Source organism: Hemiscyllium ocellatum, chromosome 18, assembly GCF_020745735.1.
Source record: "Hemiscyllium ocellatum isolate sHemOce1 chromosome 18, sHemOce1.pat.X.cur, whole genome shotgun sequence".
Lineage (NCBI taxonomy): Eukaryota > Metazoa > Chordata > Chondrichthyes > Orectolobiformes > Hemiscylliidae > Hemiscyllium > Hemiscyllium ocellatum.
In genome coordinates this window covers 81498880-81519870 of record NC_083418.1, presented here as the reverse complement: position 1 = coordinate 81519870, position 20991 = coordinate 81498880, and the positions used below count along the sequence as shown (strand labels likewise).

Here is a 20991-nt window from a genome sequence, read left to right as displayed (position 1 = left end):
CCGTTCCTTCACTGTCGCTGGGTCAAAATCCTGGAATTCTTTCCCTACAGAGATTGTGGGTTTATCTCCAGCACATGGACTGCAACAGTTCAAAAGGCAGTTCACCACCACCTTCTCAAAAGGTAACTAGGAATGAGCAATTAATGCTAACACCGCCAGCGATATCCACTGCCCATGAATGAATAACAGCCAGTATTCTTTTAAATTTTAATGCAGACAGGTTGCTATTCGCCAGTTCATTTTCTCGATAAATTAACTAACAAATGGTGGTCATCTATTTTGTTGATTTGAAACAGAGATGGTGTATGTACATCTGTGCAAAGAGCAGGGGTCTGTGTATTAATATATGTCTCTTCTATAAAGAACACCACAGCACAGGAACAAACCCTTCTGCCATCTAAGCCTGCGCCGACATAGTTTACCCTTCCATCCTAAAACTGTCTTCACTCAGGATCCGCATCCCTCTATTCCCTCCTATTCATGCAAGTATCCGGATGTTACCGGAATGCTGCTATTGTGTCTGGTGCTATTCCACCACCTCCTCTGGCATCACATTCCAGGCTCTCGCCACCCTTTGTCAGAGAAACCTGCCTCACATACCTCTAACTTCCCCCTCACACCTTGAACCCACACCCCCCAGTAATTGACCCCTTTACCCTGGAAAAAACCCCTCAGTTTTCACTCTATCCATGCCATACACAATTTTATAAACTTCTGTCAGGTCTGCCCTGAACCTCCTGCATTCCTGTGAAAACAAACCCAGTCCAGCCAACCTAGTAGATACTGTATTCTCCACGACACATGGATTCTCCAACGCAACACTTCTGGTAAAGTGCCCATGCTTATCAATCAGTGGTCTCCTCTGGTGCATGAGAAAGTTGATTTTCTCCTGAATTTATATTCTGGCAATTCAACTTGCATTCATCAGGATAATAAGTTGACAAAACGTGCTTTTTTGCAGCAATACTTAAGTTCCGTACAACCAAACTACTTGAATGAAAGGAAACCTGAAAAAGGAGGGCTATTAAAGAGGGCAGAAACAGACAAGCTGCTTAAAATCAAAAATCAACACTAATATTAAACTGAACCATCCGCTTGTGAGCTTTCGCTTTCTATCATTGCTTATTCAAAGATATAAATTAAAATGCATGACTGACAGGATAGAGCTTTTGATTTCTTCTCCTTTTCCAGTCACAGCACACAAAGCGATATACTCAAAACCATTCATTTAAAGTAGGAGTACAATATCTGGAATTTGGTGACTAATTTTGGCCCAATGTCATGCTGTAGCTTAAAAAGATTCCTGCACACCTCAATGATTTCACTCACAATGTATTTCATGGGCAATTAAGTCATTTTACACACTAATCACATCCTTTGAATGCTAAAAAAGCATAGGTGCAAGAAATTGCTACCTCCAAATCATCCTGAGAGAAGGTGAGATTGATGACCAATAGTTTAGAAACAACTTGTTTTTGGATTTACAATCTTTCGATAGATGAAATTCACGCGGTTGCCACCACAGTATAGCTTCCCAAACCCAGAGGTTTCCAGGGTACCACAGCAATCGGTGCTGCCAACCTTGCTTGCTTGTTATGTATGTTTAAGACTTAATTGCGATTGTAGAAAATATAGTTAGTAAGTTTGCTATTGGCACGACAATTGGTGATTTTATCGATAGTGAGGAAGATGGTCTCAGGCCAGTCTAATAAATAGGGCAGGCAGATGGCAGATAATGCACAATGATGCATCTTGGGAAGTCTATTAAGAGCAAAACTTACACAATGAATGGTAGTTGCCAGGGAGTGCTGAGGAATACAGGGACCTTGGTGTACAAGTCCAGAGAACCCGAAAGGTGTTAGCACAGGTTGACAAGATGGTAAAGGCAGCATTCAGGATGCTTGCTTTCATCAGCCAGAGTGTAGAATATAGAAGCAAGGAAGTCTTTTTGCAACTTTATAAAAGATTGGTTAGGTCACAGACAGAATACTGTGTATAATCTTGCCACCACACTGTCAGAAGAATGTGACTGCACCGGACAGGGGGAGGAGATTCACCAGGATGTCGCCTGGGATGATCAATCTCAGTTATGAGGAGGAACTGGACAGGCGAAGTTTGTTTTCCCTGAAGCAGAGAAGGCTGAGGGGTGATCTGATTGTACAAAATTATCAGATGCATATACATATATATAGGGTAGATTGTGAGAATCATTTCCCTCTGGCAGATGGGCATGGCCACTAGCGGGCATAAACGTAAGGTGAGGATTGTAAATTTAGGGGGGAAATCGGAGGATCCAGAGAGTGGCAGAAATATGGAGTGTGCTACTTCAGAGGGTGGAGAGGCAGATACACTCAACATTTAAACGCATCTGCACGAGCAATTAAAATGCCAGGGCATAGTAGACTATGGTCCTTGTGCAGGTAAGCAGGATCAGTGTGGTTTGGTGTTTATTGGTTGGTGTGGGCACAGTGGGTCAAAGGACCTGACTGTTTGCTGTACTGATCTTGGACTTTGAGAAGCTATTTAAAATATGCTTCCTTCAATATATTGAAAAATAAACCAGGTGATATTTTGAATTTTTTTAAAAATAAGCATCAATTTGGATATTCAGGTTGAAGACATAAACATCTAAATATCATCATTCAGTATACATTGCCAAGATCAACCAGGAGGTTACTTCTGGCAGTACTCTCTCTCAAAGACCAGTGAAAAATAGCATCCAAAAGACCAAGAGGCCAAAGCTACAAGGGACTGAGGCAGTTTTAAATCTCTAAGCTTGCAGCAGTAGCAAGAATTCGACACAAGCCTTCCTGTTGCTCTGACCAGGTTTTGAACTTTCTCATCTATTAAATTGTCTTGTCAACAGCCCACCGTCCACATGACAGATTTAAAATCAAGATCTGTAATGGTAGAAAACCAGCTTCATGTGTCACCAGAGAATCAATTATAATTTGACAAAGTCAAAATCACACAACACCGAGTTATAATCCAACTGACTTATTTAAAATCACAAGCTTTCAGAGCACTTCACTTGATGAAGGAATAGCACCCCAAAAGCTTGTGATTTTAAATAAGTCTATTGGACTATAACCTGTTATGATGGGACTTCTGACTTAGTCCACCCTGGGAGAATCAGAGCCAAAAAAGGGTGGCACAGCAGGTCAGGCAACATCTGAGAAGCAGGAGAGTCCATGTTTCAGGCATAAGCCCTTCATCACATTCCTGCTCCTCAGATGCTGCCTGACCTGCTGTGCTTTTCCAGCCCAACCATTTCGATTTTGTCCACCCCAGTTCAATACTGGCACCTCTACATCACAATCATAATTTGAATAATTTTAGATACAGAACAGGCTGAAAAAAAAAGCAAATCCCAACAGCAAAAGTCCTTTTTAAAGCTCCATTTTAAGAGTGTGTCCATTTTGAATAGGAGACAATTTATATAACCAGTAGTAGCCATGTCTATACCAACATTCAAAGGCTTTTTTTAAAAAGGTGATTCACTTTGGAAGGAGCAACAGATATAAAAATAGTATTGGGCTAATTCTAAAATTCTTGATAGTGTAGATGATCAGAGAGGTCTCGATGTCCAGCTACAGATCCCTGAAAGTTGCCACCCAGGTTGACAGGGTTGTTAAGGCGGCATACGGCGTGTTAGCTTTTATTGGTAGAGGCACTGAGTTTCAGAGCCATGAGGTCATGCTGCAGCTGTACACAACTCTGGTGCGGCTACACTTGGAGTATTACGTACAGTTCTGGTCACCGCATTATAGGAAGGATGTGGAAGCTTTGGAAAGGGTTCAGAGCAGATTTACCAGAATGTTGCCTGGTATGGAGGGCAAGTCTTACGAGGAAAGGCTAAGGGACTTGAGGCTGTTTTCATTGGAGAGAAGGAGGTTGAGAAGTGACTTAATTGAGACATACAAGAAAATCAGAGGGTTAGACAGGGTGGATTAGTGAGAGCCTTTTTCCTCGGATGGCGATGGCTAGCATGAGGGGTCATAGCTTTAAATTGAGGGTGATAGATACAGGACAGATGTCAGAGGTAGTTTCTTTGCTCAGGGAGTAGTAGGGGCATGGAACGCCCTGCCTGTAACAGTAGTAGACTTGCCAACTTTAAGGGCATTTAATTGGTCATTGGATAGACATATGGATGAAAATGGAATCGTGCAGGATAGATGGATTTCAGATTGTTGTGCCGACCTGAGAAACCATCGAGGGCTGAAGGGCCTGAACTGCGCTGTAATGTTCTATGTTCTAAAAGTAACTATTTATTTTTTACAAGCTACTTAGCTGTTGCATCAGTGCAAAATTGAAAAGATTGGAAACTTGGAAAGTCAGGGCAAATCTTGAGGTGATCTTTAGGGCAGCATGATATCTCAGTGGTGAGCAGCACCAGGGGCCAGAGTTAGATTCTAGTCTCTGGCAACTGTCTGTGTGGAGTGTGCATACATCCCCCATGTTGACATAGGTTTCCTCCGGGACCACTGGTTTCCTCCCACAATCCAAAGATATGCAGGTTAGGTGGATTGGCCATGTTAAATTATCTGTAATGCCCATGGATGTGCAGGCTGGCTGGATTAGCCACAGGAAACGGATAGGGTTGGGGGAATAGGATGAAGATGAATGGGATACTATTCAGAGGGTCAGTGTGGACTTAATGGTCAAATCGCCTGCTTCTACACTGCAGGGATTCTATATTTCTATTCTTCATTATACGTGAGTCACACTGGTATTGTCCAATTAGAAACACAGGAAGGTTCCAGATAAAATGACAACAAATCAATTTCGCTGCTACAGGAAATTATCAAGCCACATGTCTCATCAGCTCTCCTAATCTTTTGTTAGGAAGATGTTTTCGCTCATTATTCATTCATCAGACTCATTCATAAATCATAGATTCATGTGGTCTAATAGCATGTCATCATTCCCCCCCAAAAAGTTACACCCATTATTTTTACAGGAAATGGATAGTATTGGGAACTGTATGTTATGACAACATTAAAGCTGATCCTGTAACACTAACTCCCTGCCAACAGATGGTAGTCTCTCCTCATCTAGCACTTTCCAAGTTTACTTCACAGACTGCAGCACCTTTAGCTGCACAGCACTACTTAGCACTGGAAGAAACTAGTGGCTAAGAAAATAAAGCATTGCGTTTGTCCTTTGTAAACAATTATTTTTGTTGTCAGAGAGATTTGAAATGAACTCTGAGCACCGATAATTTCAAGCAAACTGAAGAGAAAGAAATCTACCATCCACATGTGAAACAGCTGATTAATGCTTTGCAGGCACATCCTTCAGCAAACCATGTTCTAATGAAGAGGCTACACTTCAACTACATGGATACACCTCCTAAAAAGATGCGTCAGACACTCCATTTTAGTATTTATTTCCAAAAATTCTGTTTTAAATATATCTGCCAAATACAAAGTGGACAATTTAGAACATTAGGTTTTCAATTACATTATCTTCCATGCTTTTAAACCTGAGAGAATACAAGCCCAGTTTAATCTTACTTCATTAAACAACCTGCCATCGAAGGGATTAATCTAGTGAACCTTTGTTGCACACCCACTACTCCCACTATATATGTATCCTTCCATAGATAAGAAGGTCAAACTGCACAAAAAGTATGGGTGTGGACTCAGCAAAGCTCTATACAGCTGCAGCAAGAGACCTTTATGCCTGTGTTCGGATCCCCTTGTAATGAAGACCGTTCGGCACCTTTACCTGCTAAATCTGCCATTTGCCTTTTTCACTGACTGCTGCATGCTTGCTTTTCGTAACTCATTAACAAGGAGAGCTCTGTCCCTATGAAAATCAACGCTACACAATTTCTCACAATTTAAAAAATATTCTGCCTTTCAGTACTTTTCTTTCGAAAGATAACTTTACACTTATACATGATTTTCCATCTACTGTGATATTGCTCAATCACCTTGTTTAAGTCCATTTGAAGCCTCTTTAACCGTCCTCAGAAATTACATTCCCAATTAATTTTAGCAGTAAATGTGGAAATATTACAACTGTTCCCCACATCCATATCATTTATATTGATTTAAAACAGTTTATTTTCCCTCCAGCAGGTCTATAACCTGCGACTTTTAACTAGTTCAGAGACTTCTTAGAAGTGAACCAGTATGTGATATTGGAAGGATCCAGAGAAAGAAGAATGACAGCAGGAAGGCTGCGACTGCACTAGAGGGTGCAGAGGAGAGTCACCAGGATGCTTATGGACTTAAATGATTCAGCTATAAAGAGAGACAAGCTAGCCTCAGGTTGCTTTCCTGGAGATAGGAAGGCTGTGGGGGGGTTCTGATTGAGGTGCACAAAGTTTTGAGGGACACAGATAAGATAAGAAGGGAGGAAGGGTCAATAATTAGGCCACACAATTTTATGATAAGGAGGTTTAGAGAGAATTTGAGGAAAAAGTGTTTTCACCAAAGATTAGTGGGTATCTGGAACTCACTACCCGAGGGTATTACAAACACTTGTATTTACAAATACAATCCATTACATAGAACATAGAAAAATACAGCGCAGTACAGGCCCTTCGGCCCTCGATGTTGCGCCGACCGAATCCTACCTAACCTACACTAGCCCAATAACTCCCATATGCTTATCCAATGCCCGCTTAAATGCCCATAAAGAGGGAGAGCCCACCACTGCTACTGGCAGGGCATTCCATGAACTCACAACCCGCTGTGTAAAGAATCTACCCCTAACATCTGTCCTATACCTTCCACCCCTTAATTTAAAGCTGTGTCCCCTAGTAACAGCTGACTCCATTAGCGGTAAAAGGTTCTCAATGTCTACCCTATCTAAACCCCTAATCATCTTATACACCTCTATCAAATCTCCCCTAAACCTTCTTTTCTCCAATGAGAACAGCCCCAAGTGCCTCAGTCTTTCCTCATACGATTTTCCTACCATACCAGGCAACATCCTGGTAAACCTCCTCTGCACTCGTTCCAATGCCTCCACATCCTTCCTATAGTATGGCGACCAAAACTGCACACAATACTCCAGATGAGGCCGCACCAGAGTCTTATACAACTGCAACATGACCTCAGGACTCCGGAACTCAATTCCTCTGCCAATAAAGCCCAGTACACCATATGCCTTCCTCACAGCACTATTTACCTGGGTGGCACTATTTACAGGGGTGTACTCATTTTTAATGATCCAACGTGAACATTTCCTTCGGTTTATGAACTGAATGCTGGAAAATGGGATGAGAATAGATAGATGCTGATGACTGGCAGAGATGGTAGCCTGAACGGTATTTCCCTCTGCTGTAAAAAAAACACGTCTCCTCTGTGTCTATTGTAAAAAGCTGTAACAGTAATCTACTGATAACACTCTACCATTCTGAGAATAAGCTGCCTATTCAGATTCTCTGATCGTCACCCATCAGCCAATGCTCAGGACATACCTTACCCTCAATCCCAAAGCCAAATTTCATTCCTAAAAACCCCTGTATGACACCTTAGCAAAAGACCTTTCTGAAAGTCCAAAGGCACCATATCCACCAAGTCTCCTTTAGCAATGATATAACAAACAAACAAACAAACTGTAAAAAACTTCACAAAGTTTGAAACACATGATCTTGCTTTTATAAATCCACGTCAGCTCCATCCAATTCGGCTATTCTTTTCCAAATATCGTTGTCCTATATCCTTTATAATATTAGAATCCTTGCCCTACTATTCTCTCTGTCCCTTCTTAAATCGTGGAGTTACATTTGTAAAATCTGCAGGAACCTTTCGTGAATCTATAGAATTTTGAAGTACAATCACCACTGCATCCACCCCCTCTTCAGACACCACCTTATCACTCTAGGATAAAGCCCATCTGGATCTTGGGAGTCATACCCTCCCTAACTGTCTGGGTGCTCCTAACCTGCAGTGTGACCACCTCTTTACCATGCAGTTCTCTGCCTTGTAGATATATCACTGTGACTTGAGCCACTACTTGATGTCCAAAGCTCTAAAATCAGGATTATGAAGCCAGTGATATGTCCTGCAGAAATATTTTTGCATGACACATGCCAAAGGCTACACATTTCACTTGGCTGAGTTGCCCTACCATACCTTAACTTTACAGACTATTGACTATAAGTGGAATAGCTTTCTAGCTGTGCACCAGCTTCTAGCCTTGCGCTGCAATAAAAGAATGAAAGAAATTATGAGTGATGAAAAAAAGTAGGAACGATCACTTCCTTCAACAAACTTCCCAATCAGCAAAATTGTATTTGTTCACTCTGCTTATAATTTGCAATCTGTATTAAGGCCACTGCAGTAATGCTGTTTCAAGTTAAAACTACAGAAGCCAGAATAGACTGGTTAGCTAACTGACGACTCTTTGACAGAGTTTATTTAGATCCACTAAATGTTCGAAAAACTGTATTTAAAGAATTAACATTTAACTGTAGACCAAGCCAGAATTTCGGAAAGATAATGACATTTAAAAATCAACTCATATTGACTCAACCTGCATACAACTTATGCAATATTAGTTCACATTAATTTCTCTCTCATCTTGTCAAAACTTATTTTGGCTATTTTTAACAATATACTGATGCCTGGCCCACTTCGAACTGGAAAGTAATATGATGTTTCTCTCATTCACTGTAATATTATTGCTACGTTCACCTTACAGACATTTAAGTTCACTTAACATAGACATAGTCATTAGAAATAATGCAATTTTATCTAGATCAACTATGAATCCCTATTTGACATGCACAAAGTTGAAGTTTCAAGTTCAAGTGAAACACTGCAATTAAAATAATAGGGAAAAAACAACAAAATTGAGAAACTCAGCAGCATCGATTGAAAGAATTAATTTTGAGTCCAGTAGGGGGTTTCTGCAGAGTAGTTCTGTCCTGTTTCTCTCCACAGACACTACTGAGTTTCCATGTTCCAGTTTTACACCATCTGAAGTATTTTGCTTTTAATTAAAATTATGGCTTCATTAGCATTCACTCATCTAAACGAAGGCAAGTGCCCACAAGTTATTTTTCCTGCAAGTTGAAATGACGGCAAAACAAACGTTAAGAACTCTCAACACTGGAAATCAGAAACAAAAACGGATATCGCTGGAAAACCTCAGCAAGTCAGACAGCATCTGTGGAGAGAAAGCAGGGTTAACATTCAGGTCCAGTGACCCTTCTTTGAAATTTTGCTGAGTTTTTCTAGCGATTTCTGTTTTAGAACGGACTGCTTTTGGTTTACCTGTGTGTTTTGTGTTGGTATCTGTAACAATAGAGCTAATGCATTGTAATCAAAAAGTTCATCTAAAGCAATTAGTCCACCGTGAACTCCAATTTCCAAAAGATTATTGGCATATTCCTTAAGTCCAATTGACTGCACCCAGCGTATCACTCGCTCATTAGTCCACACCATAACATCTGTAAAAATACAATAAAAATGATCAAAGGGAAGTTGATTCATATTAAACTGGTCTTATCAGTTTAAAAGTGTATAAAATCAAAAACCAACTAATCAAACAAACAGATTTTTAAGCCATGTTGATCAAAGATTGAAAAAGATGATCAAAACTTCATAAATTATAATAAAACTGAAGTAATGGCATAGAGGCCAGTATCCCATTGCCAAGTCACAAGGAAGGGCAGTGGATTTAGTTTATATGGACTTTCGTAAAGTATTTGATAAAACCCCACATGGCAGATTGGTACAAAAGCTGAAATCACATGGGATTCATGGTAGGCTGGCTAGATGGATACAAAACTGACTTGGTCATTGAAGGCAGAGGGCAGCAGTGGAAGGATGTTTTCAGAAAGGAGACCAGTGATGCTCCACAGTGATCAATCATACTACAAAAAAAAAACAGAGGACCTAAATGACCTGGAGAAAAACACGGGTAGTCTGATTAGTAAGTTTGCAGATGGCATGAAGTTTTGTGGAATTGTTGACAGTGGTGATAATTATAAAAGAGCAGGATATAAATACATTGGCAACTTTAACGCAAGGAGTATTAGAAATGCAGATGGAGTTTAATCCAGACAAATGCAAAGTGATGCATTTTGGAGGATCAAATTTAGGTGTGAAGTATACTGTAAATAACAGAACCCTTCAGAACATTACCATACAGACAGATCTGAGCATGCAGGTCCAGAGTTGGGGGCAACACAGTTGGCCAAGGTGATTAAAGAGGCATATGGCATGCTGACCTTCATTGGCCAGGGCATGGAGTACAAGAGTTGGCAATCCATGTTGCATAAAACTCTTCTTAGGCCGCATTTGGAGTATTATGTGCAGTTTTGGTCACCACACTACCAGAAGGACGTGGAACCTTTGGAGAGAGTGCAGAGAAGATTCACCAGGATGTTGACTGGTCTCAAGGACAGTGGCTATGAGGGAAGGTTAAAAAGACAAGGATTGTTTTCACTGGGAAGACAGTGGCTGAGAGGAGACTGAATAGAGGTCAACACAATTATGAGAGGCATAGATAGGGTGGGTAGTCAGAGGTTCTTTCCCAGGGTTGATGTTTAAATTACAAGGGGGCACAGGTTCAAGGTGAGATGGGCAAAGTTTAAGGGAGATGTGCAAGGAACGTTTTTCATGCAGAGTGGTAGGAGCCTGGAACGCACTGTCAGAAGAGGTGGTGAAAGCAGGCACAGTGGTGACATTTAAGAGGCATCTGAACGTTTACACGAAAAGGGAGGGAATAGAGAGATATGACTGATTAAGGGCAGAAGGTGTGTTTTTTTCGTTTAGTTAAGGCATGATGATCAGCACATCATCAGGCCAAAGGGCCTGTTCCTGTGCTGTATTTCTCTGTTGGTCTTTTTTTGTTCTTTATTTACTTGTGCACAGGACACTGGCTGTGGCCAGCCATTTCAGTCAATCCCCTGGAGTTTGGCAGGGGATGGGAACCACAGCTACACATCTGAGGGAAGGGGAGGTGGGGGTTGCTGTAGATGAGGCAGCAACAGGATGTAGTGAATCTATCGGGAAGGTTGTTCACGTGATGAAACAAAGGGATGGGTTAAAATGCGCCTGCTTTAACGCAAGCAGTGTCAGGAATAAGAGTGATGAACTTGAGCATGGATCAGTACTTGAGACTATGATGCTGTGGCCATAACAGAGACATGGGTTCCACAGAGACAGGAACAGTTGCTAGATGTTCCAGAGTTTAAAGGAATGTTTAAAAAGAACAGGGAGGGTGGAAAAAGAGGAGGGGGTTTGGCATTGCTCATCAGAGAGTGCATCACAGCTACAGAAATGAAGTTTGTTGAGGAAGGTGTATCTACTGAGTCAGTATGGGTGGAAGGTAGGAACAGCAAGGGAGAAGTCACCTCATTGGGGGTTTTCTACAGATCCCCGAATAACAGTAGAGAGATTGAGGAGCTCATAGGTGGCAGATTTTGGAAAAGTGCAGATGTAGCAAGGTTGTTGTTATGGAGGACTTCAACTTTCCCAATATTGACTGGAACCTCAGTGCAGATGGTTTGGTTGGAGGCGTTTTTGTCAGGTGTGTTCAGGAGGGTTTCCTTACTCAGTACAGAGATAGGCAAATGAGGGGAAAGGCCATTTTGGATTTGGTGCTTGGCAATGAGTCAGGACGGGTGCCAGATCTCGCGGTGGGAGAACATTTTAGTGACAGTTTCCACAACTGCCTCACATTTACCATAGCCTTGGAAAGGGAAAGGAGCAGAAAGATATTTAATTGGGGTAAAGGAGATTATGATGCCATCAGCCAAGAGTTGGGAAGTACAGATTGGGAGCAATTTTTCCACAGAAAGGGCACACAGACATTTGGAGACTGTTCAAGGAACAGTTGTTGTAAATGATGCATAAATGTGTTCCTCTGAGACAGGCAAGAAGGGGTAAGGTTAAGGAGCTTTGGATGACAAGAACAAAGGAGCTTCTCGCCAAAAGGAAGGAGGCAGCTTACATAAGGTGGAGGAAGCAAGGGTCTATCACAGCGTTACAGGATTACAAGCTTACTAGAGAGGAGCTCAAAAATGGATTGAGGAGAGCCATGAGGGGACACAAAAAAGGCTTGGGGAGAACCCAAAGGCATTTTACTCATACGTGAGGAATAAGAGAATGATCAGGGAAACGATCAGGGATAGCGGAGGGAACTTATGCATGGAGACTGATCACCCTCAGTCTCATTTGATCACCCTCATTTTATCTTTGACCGAGGAGAAACATTTAAGCACAATGTCCACGTTCTCCAAGTGCTCTTTATTGGTCTTCCCTGTTGTTAACACATCATCCAGATAAATAGCAATCTGGGATAGCCCTTGTAATACATTCCCTATAGTTCACTAGAAAAGGGAGCAGACTATTGATGCCCCCCAATGGCATTCGTGTACATTGGTATAAACCCTTACGGGTGTTAATTGTGCAGTACTTCTGGTTGTCCTCACCCAGCCACAATTACAGGTGGGTGTGGCTCATGGCCAGCTTTGTAATCACTAACATCACCAACTTTGCGTACAAGTCCTCTCTGCAAGGGATTGGGTATTTATCCAGCTCTGAGAAGCAGTTTATTGCTTATTTAAAATCCTCACAAAGGTGAACTGAGCCATCCAGCTTCACCATCAGTGTGACCAGTTCTGCCATTCGGTAAACTGCACTGGCTTGATGATTTCTTCGCTTTCTAGCCTCCTCATTTCTGCCACTACTTTTGTCTGCAAGGCAAAAGGCATGAGGCGGCCTTGCAAAATCGCATAATTGCTTCCTGGTCAATATGTAAATTAGCTTTAGCCCCTTTGATAGTCTAAAACCCTCCCTGAAAAACCTCCTAGTATTTCACTAGGACTTCACTGAGACAGTCATTTTCCAATCGAAAAATGTTGAGCCAATCTAGGTGACTCTTTCACAACCAATTCCACCCCAATAGGCTTTGGCACAAGCCTCTTACTGCCATGACATGATCCATATGGACTTCAGTAAGGCATTCGACAAGGTTTCCCACGGGAGACTGATTAGCAAGGTTAGATCTCATGGAATACAGGGAGCACTAGCCATTTGGATACAGAACTGGCTTAAAGGTAGAAGACAGAGGGTGCTGGTGGAGGGATGTTTTTCAGACTTGAAGCCTGTGACCAGTGGAGTGCCACAAGGATCAGTGTTGGGTCCACTACTTTTCGTCATTTATATAAATGATTTGGATGTGAACAAAGGAGGTATAGTTAGTAAGTTTGCAGACGACACCAAAATTGGAGGTGTAGTGGACAACGAAGAAGGTTACTTCAGATTACAACGGAATGTTCATCAGATGGCCAGTGGGCTGAGAAGTGGCAGATGGAGTTTAATTTAGATAAATGAGAGGCACTGCATTTTAGGAAAGCAAATCTTAGCAGGACTTAATGGTAAGGTCCTAGGGAGGGTTACTGAACAAAGTGGAGGTTCATAGCTCCTTGAAAGGAGAATCGCAGGTTGATAGGATAGTGAAGATGACATTTGGTATGCTTTCCTTTATTGGTCAGACATCGAGTAAACGAGTTGAGAGAATATGTTATGGCTGCACAGGACGTTGATTAGGCCACTTCTGGAATATTGCATATAATTCTAGTCTCCTTCCTATCACGAGGATGTTATGAAACTTGAAAGGCTTCAAAAAGATTTACAAGGTTGCCAGGTTTGGAAGGTTTTAGCTATAGGGAGATGCTGAGCAGGTTGGGGCTATTTTTCCTGGAGTGTTGAAGATTGAGGAGTGACCGCATAGAGATGTATAAAATTATGAGGGGCATGGACAGGATAAATAGACAAAGTCTTTTTCCTGAGGTGGGTGAGTCCAGAATTAAAGGGCATAGGTTTAGGGTAGGAGAGGAAAGAAATAAAAGGAATCTAAGGGGCAACTTTTTCATGCAGACAGTGGTGCATGTATGGAATGAGCTGCCAGAGGAAGTGGTGGAGGCTGGTACAACTATAACATTTAAAAGGCCTCTGGATGGGTATATGAATAGGAAGGGTTTAGAGGGATATGGGCCAAGTGCTGGCAGGTGGGACTAGATTAGGCTGGGATATCTAGGTGGCATGGGCGAGTTGTACCAAAGGATTTGTTTCTGTGCTATACATCTCCATGGCCAGCAGTGGTAATTGCACCAACTGCTTCCCATAGGAGACCAGAAGTCGCATCCTTCATTTGCAATTTCCCCATTGTATATCTGAGTCTGGCTGAGGTCTTGCGCAAACGTAAGTGATTCTTGGTGAAGACAGGTTCTGCAACCACAGCTACAGCTGGTTCTCTGATCAATCTCTAATGGAACTGGGTGACCACTTAACCAAACATTTTAGTGCGATGACCAAGGTCACCAAGTGCTCTTTATTGGTCTTCCCTGTTGTTTAACATATCATTCAGATAAATGACAACCTGGGATAGCCCAGGTAGTAGATTACCTATAGTCTGGTAGAAAAGGGGTGTCTGCGGTTGATACCCCAAATGGCAGTCTTGTATATTGGTATAAACCCTTATGGGTGTTAATTATGGAGTCCTTCTGGGACTCCTCACCCAGCGAAATGTGCAATGGTCCCCCAGTGTTTATTTGAGTCTGGCTGAGGTCTTGCGCAAACTTAAGAGTTGGAGACCTGAGCAAACCTTGTTAAAGACTGCAACCACAGATACAGCTGCATCTTGTATCAACCTCCAACAGAACAGGGTGACAATTTAACCAAACATTAATTTTAATCAGTTCTGATTTGGACATTGCTAGATAATTTGTTTGTTTCAACCCACGAGGCCCAGATCGTTAAGAACTTATTATCCACTTTGTCGAGGCTCAGCTTTGTTGTGGGGTTCTGCTGTGGGCTGGCCTGGGGTTCCTCTGCTCAGGATATGCCCTGTCCGAGGTTCTGTGGTTATCTACACTCAAGCACTCAATCATCTGGGTCCAGAAGTGAGATTATATCCAAGGCAACCTAACAACGTAGGTCAGAGGTTATAAGGATAATCATTACCTTTAATTTCATGTTGACTATCTTCACGCCTCCTTTCCAGTTCCTTACGATCATAATTTAGTCTTTTTAAAGCCATTATTCCACAATGTAAGCTTTTTCTGGTTTTAAAAAAACATATTTAAGCAAAGTCTGCTTCATGAGAAACGAGCAATTGAAATATATAAATTTCAAAATAAGTTTGTATCAGAGCATTGTTCAAAATTTCCTTCTTTCCAGTCCAAATTATTACATCTATACTGCATTGCTGCTTCTCCTTTCATTTATTAAAAAAAGTTATTTCATTATAGTTTAACATTTCAACATGTTGCTCAGTGCATTACTGTGTTTCAATGTACACACTTGAATTTGGTCAAACTGAAATCTTCAATTTAACTTTTCATGCAGCGACAAACAAACCTAAATTATGCTGGAATTTAACAGACATGTTAAGCGATGACCTAGCTGTCTGTCCTTACAATAAATATTGGAAGAGTTCCAGCATAAACAATACATGACAAAAGGTACTTTTTAAAATTCTAGCTCAACCATGATCTCATTTTTGAGTTAAAACGCTGCCTAAAAAAAGAAAGTTTGATGGATTCTTTTCTGTGAGCTATTTTGAACTGCATAACGGTGCAAGGTTCTGAAACATTGATTAAAATTACCAACATGCCCAAAGTTTTCAATGAATTCATCAACCGTGAGCAAGATATTTACCTGTGAAAACTATCAACCATTTTGAGTTGCCCCCGAAGATCTTTTTTTGTCAAATGGTCCAGCATTCGAGCATCAACTAGACATTCCATAAAGTAACTGCGATACTGAGGTAAACCCAAGCTAGGAAGCCACTCATTGCCGATCCACTCATGATTCATGTCCCCATACGCTAAGGTCTTGAATCCCAAAAAAGTACAAAGTTTCATCAGAGGATTTAAGTGTCAGGACATATAGTCATTCTTTAACTATGTAAATACTAAGACCAAGGGTCAGTGTTAGCAAGGGAAACTATTTTATTAAATCTTTAATGACAGCATTAAATGAAGATCATTTATAAAACAAGATCAAGCAATTATCATAGAGTCAGAGTTGTTTAGCAAGGAAATGGATCCTTTGGTCCAACTCACCTAACCTAACCAGATATCCTAACTTTATCTAATTCCATTTGCCAACATTTGGCTCATATCCCTCTAAACTCTTCCTACCCATTCAGATGCCTTTTAAATGCTGCAATTATACCAGCCTCCATCACTTCCTCTGGCAGCTCAATCCACACACACACACACACACACACACACACACACACACACACACACACACACGGTGTAAAAGTTGTCTCTTAGATCCCTTTTAAATTTTTCTCCTATCACCCTACACCTTTGCCCTCTAGTTTTGGACCACCCCTACCTTGGGGAAAAAAGATCTTGGTTGTTCATCCTAGCCATGCCCCTCATGATTTTATAAGCCTCTAGAAGGTCACTCCTCAGCATCCGACACTCCAGAGAAAACAGCCCCAGTTTATTCAGCCTCTCCTTACAGCTCAAGCACCCCAAACCTGGCAACATCCATGTAAATCTTTACTGCACACTTTCCTATAACTGGGAGACCAGAACTGTATGCAGTATTCAAAAGCGGCCTAACCAATGTCCAGTACAGCTACAATTTGACATCTCAACTCCTAGCTGGCAAACATGTTCTTCACAACCCTATCTACCTGCAATTTCATCTCTAAGGAACTATGGACCCGCATCCCCAGGTGTCTTTACTCAGCAACACTCCCCAGGTCCTTACCATTAAGTGTATAAGTGATTTGCCTTTGCAAAATGAAACACCTCACATTTATCTGAATTAAACTCCATCTGCCACTTCTCAGCCCATTGAATCACAGTCCTGCTGCACTCTGAGAAAACCTTCTGTGCTGTCCCCTATACCACCAATTTTTTTTGGGGGGGGGCTGGTGGCTGACATCTGCAAACTCACAAACTACTCCTCCTACGTTCGCATCCAAGTCATTTATATGACAAAAAGCAGTGGAACCAGCACTAATCCTTATGGCAGTCACAGATCTCCAGTCCAAATAACAACATTCCACAACCATCCTCTGTCTCCTACCTTCAAGTCAACTTTATATCCAAATTGCCAGCTCTGTCTGGATTCCATATGATCTAACCTTGCTAACAAGTCTACCACGTAAAAACTTGTCAAATGCCTTGAAGTCCATGTAGGTTAGCCCATTTAAATTAATAAAAGCATAACTCAATTTTAAAACAGATCATTCTTACTTATTCAGTGAAACTGAATTCTCAGCAGATGTTGAGTCAGTATAAATCATTGCATCATGTGAAATATTTCAACAGAAATAAATCAAAAAGGATGTGAAACAAAATGATAAACTAGCAAGTAAAGAGAGTTATATAGTGTTAAAAAGCCCACCTGGGCCCAGCTGCCCTCTTCATCATCCTGATGTTAAAGCAGTTAGAAAAGCATGAGGAAAACATGGGTCATAACGTTAATAATGGTACATTGGTTAGGTAAGCTCTCACAGCCAGTATCACTAATGGATGCATAACAAACCAGCAATCTGAAATTCCAAGCACAGACTTACATTAAACCCAAGTTTCAGAATAACATCTCTACTAAACAGACATGCGATCAGAAGATATATGAAGATAATGTGCTTAAGAGAGATGTTATTTGGCAACATCCTTTCTAAATAAGGCAGCTGTTAATTTAGACCCATGATGCATACATGAAAAGGCCAACAACTCTTCCATCAGTTTTCACCATGTATATGTATCTTGTATGCCCATAATCATGATGATGGACAATTTGGAATATTTATTTCTTTTCAAAATAGGAAAACCTCATTAATTTTATTTTACATGAAGGCGGCAATGTTGTATGTACATGTACATTATTTAACAAGATGACATGTAGATACCAGACTGATTTCAAATTTACAAAGTTTAATCTGTAAATCAAGATAGCATGAAGAGAGCTGAGTTACTGCTCTGCATTATGGAAGTTACCCTGTGCACGGTGTAATTTGCCAATTGCATAATTGATGATGTAGTCAGAATGGAAGTGGGTCACTTAGGCCACAAAGCATACTCCACAATTCCTACTGCTTGTTTGATAGAAAGGATGTTTCATTGCATTTACATTAAAATTGAGAGTTGTTCACTTTCAATAGCAAAGGCCTTTAGGTGGGATACTGCAAAGATAGAATGGATACAATCATCACGCACTTAAACACATTTAGGCATGCATCCACCAACTTGAAATCTCAACTGAACTAAATCCCTCAAGCAAATACAACTGAATAGAAATCAAAAGCATTTACAGGAGTGGAAAGTACACAAGACAGCAAGAAAGGATCAGGGATAGAAGCTGTGAAATGTGGGACTAACCGTTTGAGGTGCAGCAGCAAGAGTTTCCATTTCTTCATGAGTTAACCAGACATTTCCAGTGGACTAACCACATGACCCACAGAGACCCAACAAAATCCAATGACAGGAAAGCAGTAATAAAGAGGAGAGGTGGCAGATCATTAAGCAACAGACATATTAAAAGGAAGTCATTCTATGCCACAGCTTCTTTAAAGGATTGCAAAGCAGTTACAAGACTTCGTTATTTGGCTTTTAAAATCTAGCTTTGTAGTTGAAGGGTGCCTTTTTCAATCTATTAGTGTGTGTCTGTTTGTGTACGCGTGCACACTCAACCGCAAACATTTCTTAGCATCAGCTTTGTGAAGTCTATTTATTCACTCATGGGATGAGAGCTCCTGAAAACGCGAGCATTTTTTCTCCAACTTTAACAGCCCAAATTTATGATGTGGAAGTGCCGGTATTGGACGGGGGTGGACAAAGTCAGATTCTGGATTAGTGGTGCTGGAAGAGCACAGCAGTTCAGGCAGCATCCAAGGAGCAGCGAAATCGATGTTTCGGGCAAACGGCCTTCATCAGGAATAAAGGCAGAGAGCCTGAAGCGTGGAGAGATAAGCTAGAGGAGGGTGGGGGTGGGGAGAAAGTACAATAGGTGAGTGGGGGAGGGGATGAAGGTGATAGGTCAGGGAGGAGAGGGTGGAGTGGATAGGTGGAAAGGGAGATAGGCAGGTAGGACAAGTCATGGGTCAGTGCTGAGCTGGAAGTTTGGAACTAGGGTGAGGTGGGAGAAGGGGAAATGAGGAAACTGTTGAAGTCCACATTGATGCCCTGGGGTTGAAGTGTTCCGGGGCGGAAGATGAGGTGTTCTTCCTCCAGGCGTCTGGTGGTGAGGGGGCAGCAGTGAAGGAGGCCCAGGACCTCCATGTCCTTGGCAGAGTGGGAGGGGGAGTTGAAATGTTGGGCCACGGGGCGGTGTGGTTGATGGGTGCGGGTGTCCCGGAGATGACACCAAGTTATAATCCAACAGGTTTATTTAAAATCACAAGCTTTCGGAACACTGCTCCTTCATCAAGTGAAGTGAAGGAAAGCACACAGGCAGAGAATTTATATGCAGAGATATAATGGCAAGATAATTCCAGGTAATTAGGAGTGTCAAAAGATAAATACAAATCGAGAGACAGGAGTCAGCAGGCTGAATAACAAACCGCTGCAGGTGATCATAAATGTCAACAGCTGAATAGCAAGTGAAGGGATGACCTATGATCCGATTAATAATTTAAAAGTATTCAAAAACAGGACGGTGCTAGAGTCAAACCAAATGGCTGGAATAACATGATAGGTATAAGAGTCACGTGATGAGGGTCTAAACAAAGTAACAAATAGTCCAAAACTGTACAAACTAATTGAGATAGAGAGATAGTTATAGGTTGCCAAAGTGATGGTGTCAAAACATGACAGTAATGATTATTTTACACAAAACAGTGTAGTGGGGTCATATGTAGCACCGTGTGAGCCCAAGATCACGGCTGATGCTGTCTTTATGGATGTGGAACTTGGCTGTCAGCTTCTGCTCGGCGATTCTGCATTGGGCATCTCGAAGTCTGCTTGGGAGGGCGTTTACCCCAAGATCGGAAGCTGAATGTCCATGACCGCTAAAGAGTTTCTGATTTGGAGGGAACATTCCTGTCTGGTGATTGTTGCACGATGTCCATTCATCCATTGTCGTAGCGTCTGCATGGTCTCACCAATATGCCATGCCTCAGGGCATCCTTGCCTGCAGCATATGAGATAGACCACATTGGCAGAGTCATTCATGAGTATCTGCCGCGTACGCGGTGGGTGGTCTCCCACGTGAGATGGTAGTATCCTTGTCGATGATGTGATATGTCTTGCAGAAGCTGCCATGGCATGGCTGTGTGGTGCTGTGCTTGCTGTTCTTCTGATGACTGGGTAGTTTTCTATAAATGATGGTCTATTTCAGATTCTTATACGTATCATGTTGTTCCAGCTATTTGGTTTGTCTCTAGCACCAACCTATCTTTAATTTTTTGGAGTGAGTTTTGAGATGTGTATCTCAGGTTGAGGTTCTGGATGTAGGTTTGCTTGCTGAGCTGGAAGGTTCATTTCCAGAAATGTTGTCACCATACTAGGTAACATCTTCAGTGGGCCTCAGGCGAAGCACTGCTGGTAAGTCCTGTTTTCTATTTATCTGTTTGGGTTTCTTTGGGTTGGTGATGCCATTTCCTGTGGAGATGTCACTTCCTGGGGGTGGTAGATGGAGTCTAATTTGATGTGTTTGTTGATAGAGTTCCAGTTGGAATGCCATGCTTCTAGGAATTCTCATGCATGTCTTTGTTTGGCTTACCTAGGAAGGATATGTTGTTCCAGTTGAAGTGGTGCCCTTCCTCAAGGGACAACACATCCATCCTAGGACAAGCCAAACAAAGACACGCACGAGGGTTCCTAGAAGCATGGTAACCGGAACTCTATCAACAAACACAGAGTTCGACCCCATCTACCACCCCGAGAAAAACAACAGGAAATGACATCACCACAGGAAATGACACCTCCAACCCAAAGAAACCCAAACAGATAAATAGAAAGCAGGAAGTTTCATCAGTGCTTTGCCTGAGGCCCACTGAAGATGTTATCTAGTAGGGTGACAAAACGTCTGGAAATGAACCTTTTAG

General features: G+C 41.7%; 1 protein-coding gene across 9 annotated transcripts in view; it reads right to left on the bottom strand.

The window, feature by feature from the left end:
• LOC132824518 (liprin-alpha-1-like) overlaps positions 1-20991 on the bottom strand; it is a 230080-nt gene that overhangs the window by 23312 nt on the left and 185777 nt on the right. For all 9 annotated transcript variants that reach the window (XM_060839129.1, XM_060839135.1, XM_060839133.1 and 6 more), the window contains 3 exons: positions 15636-15811; positions 14940-15037; positions 9237-9412 (listed from right to left, as the gene is read on the bottom strand). In XM_060839129.1, coding sequence (XP_060695112.1) covers positions 9237-9412; positions 14940-15037; positions 15636-15811 — 450 coding nt within the window. The remainder of the gene's footprint in view (positions 1-9236; positions 9413-14939; positions 15038-15635; positions 15812-20991) is intronic.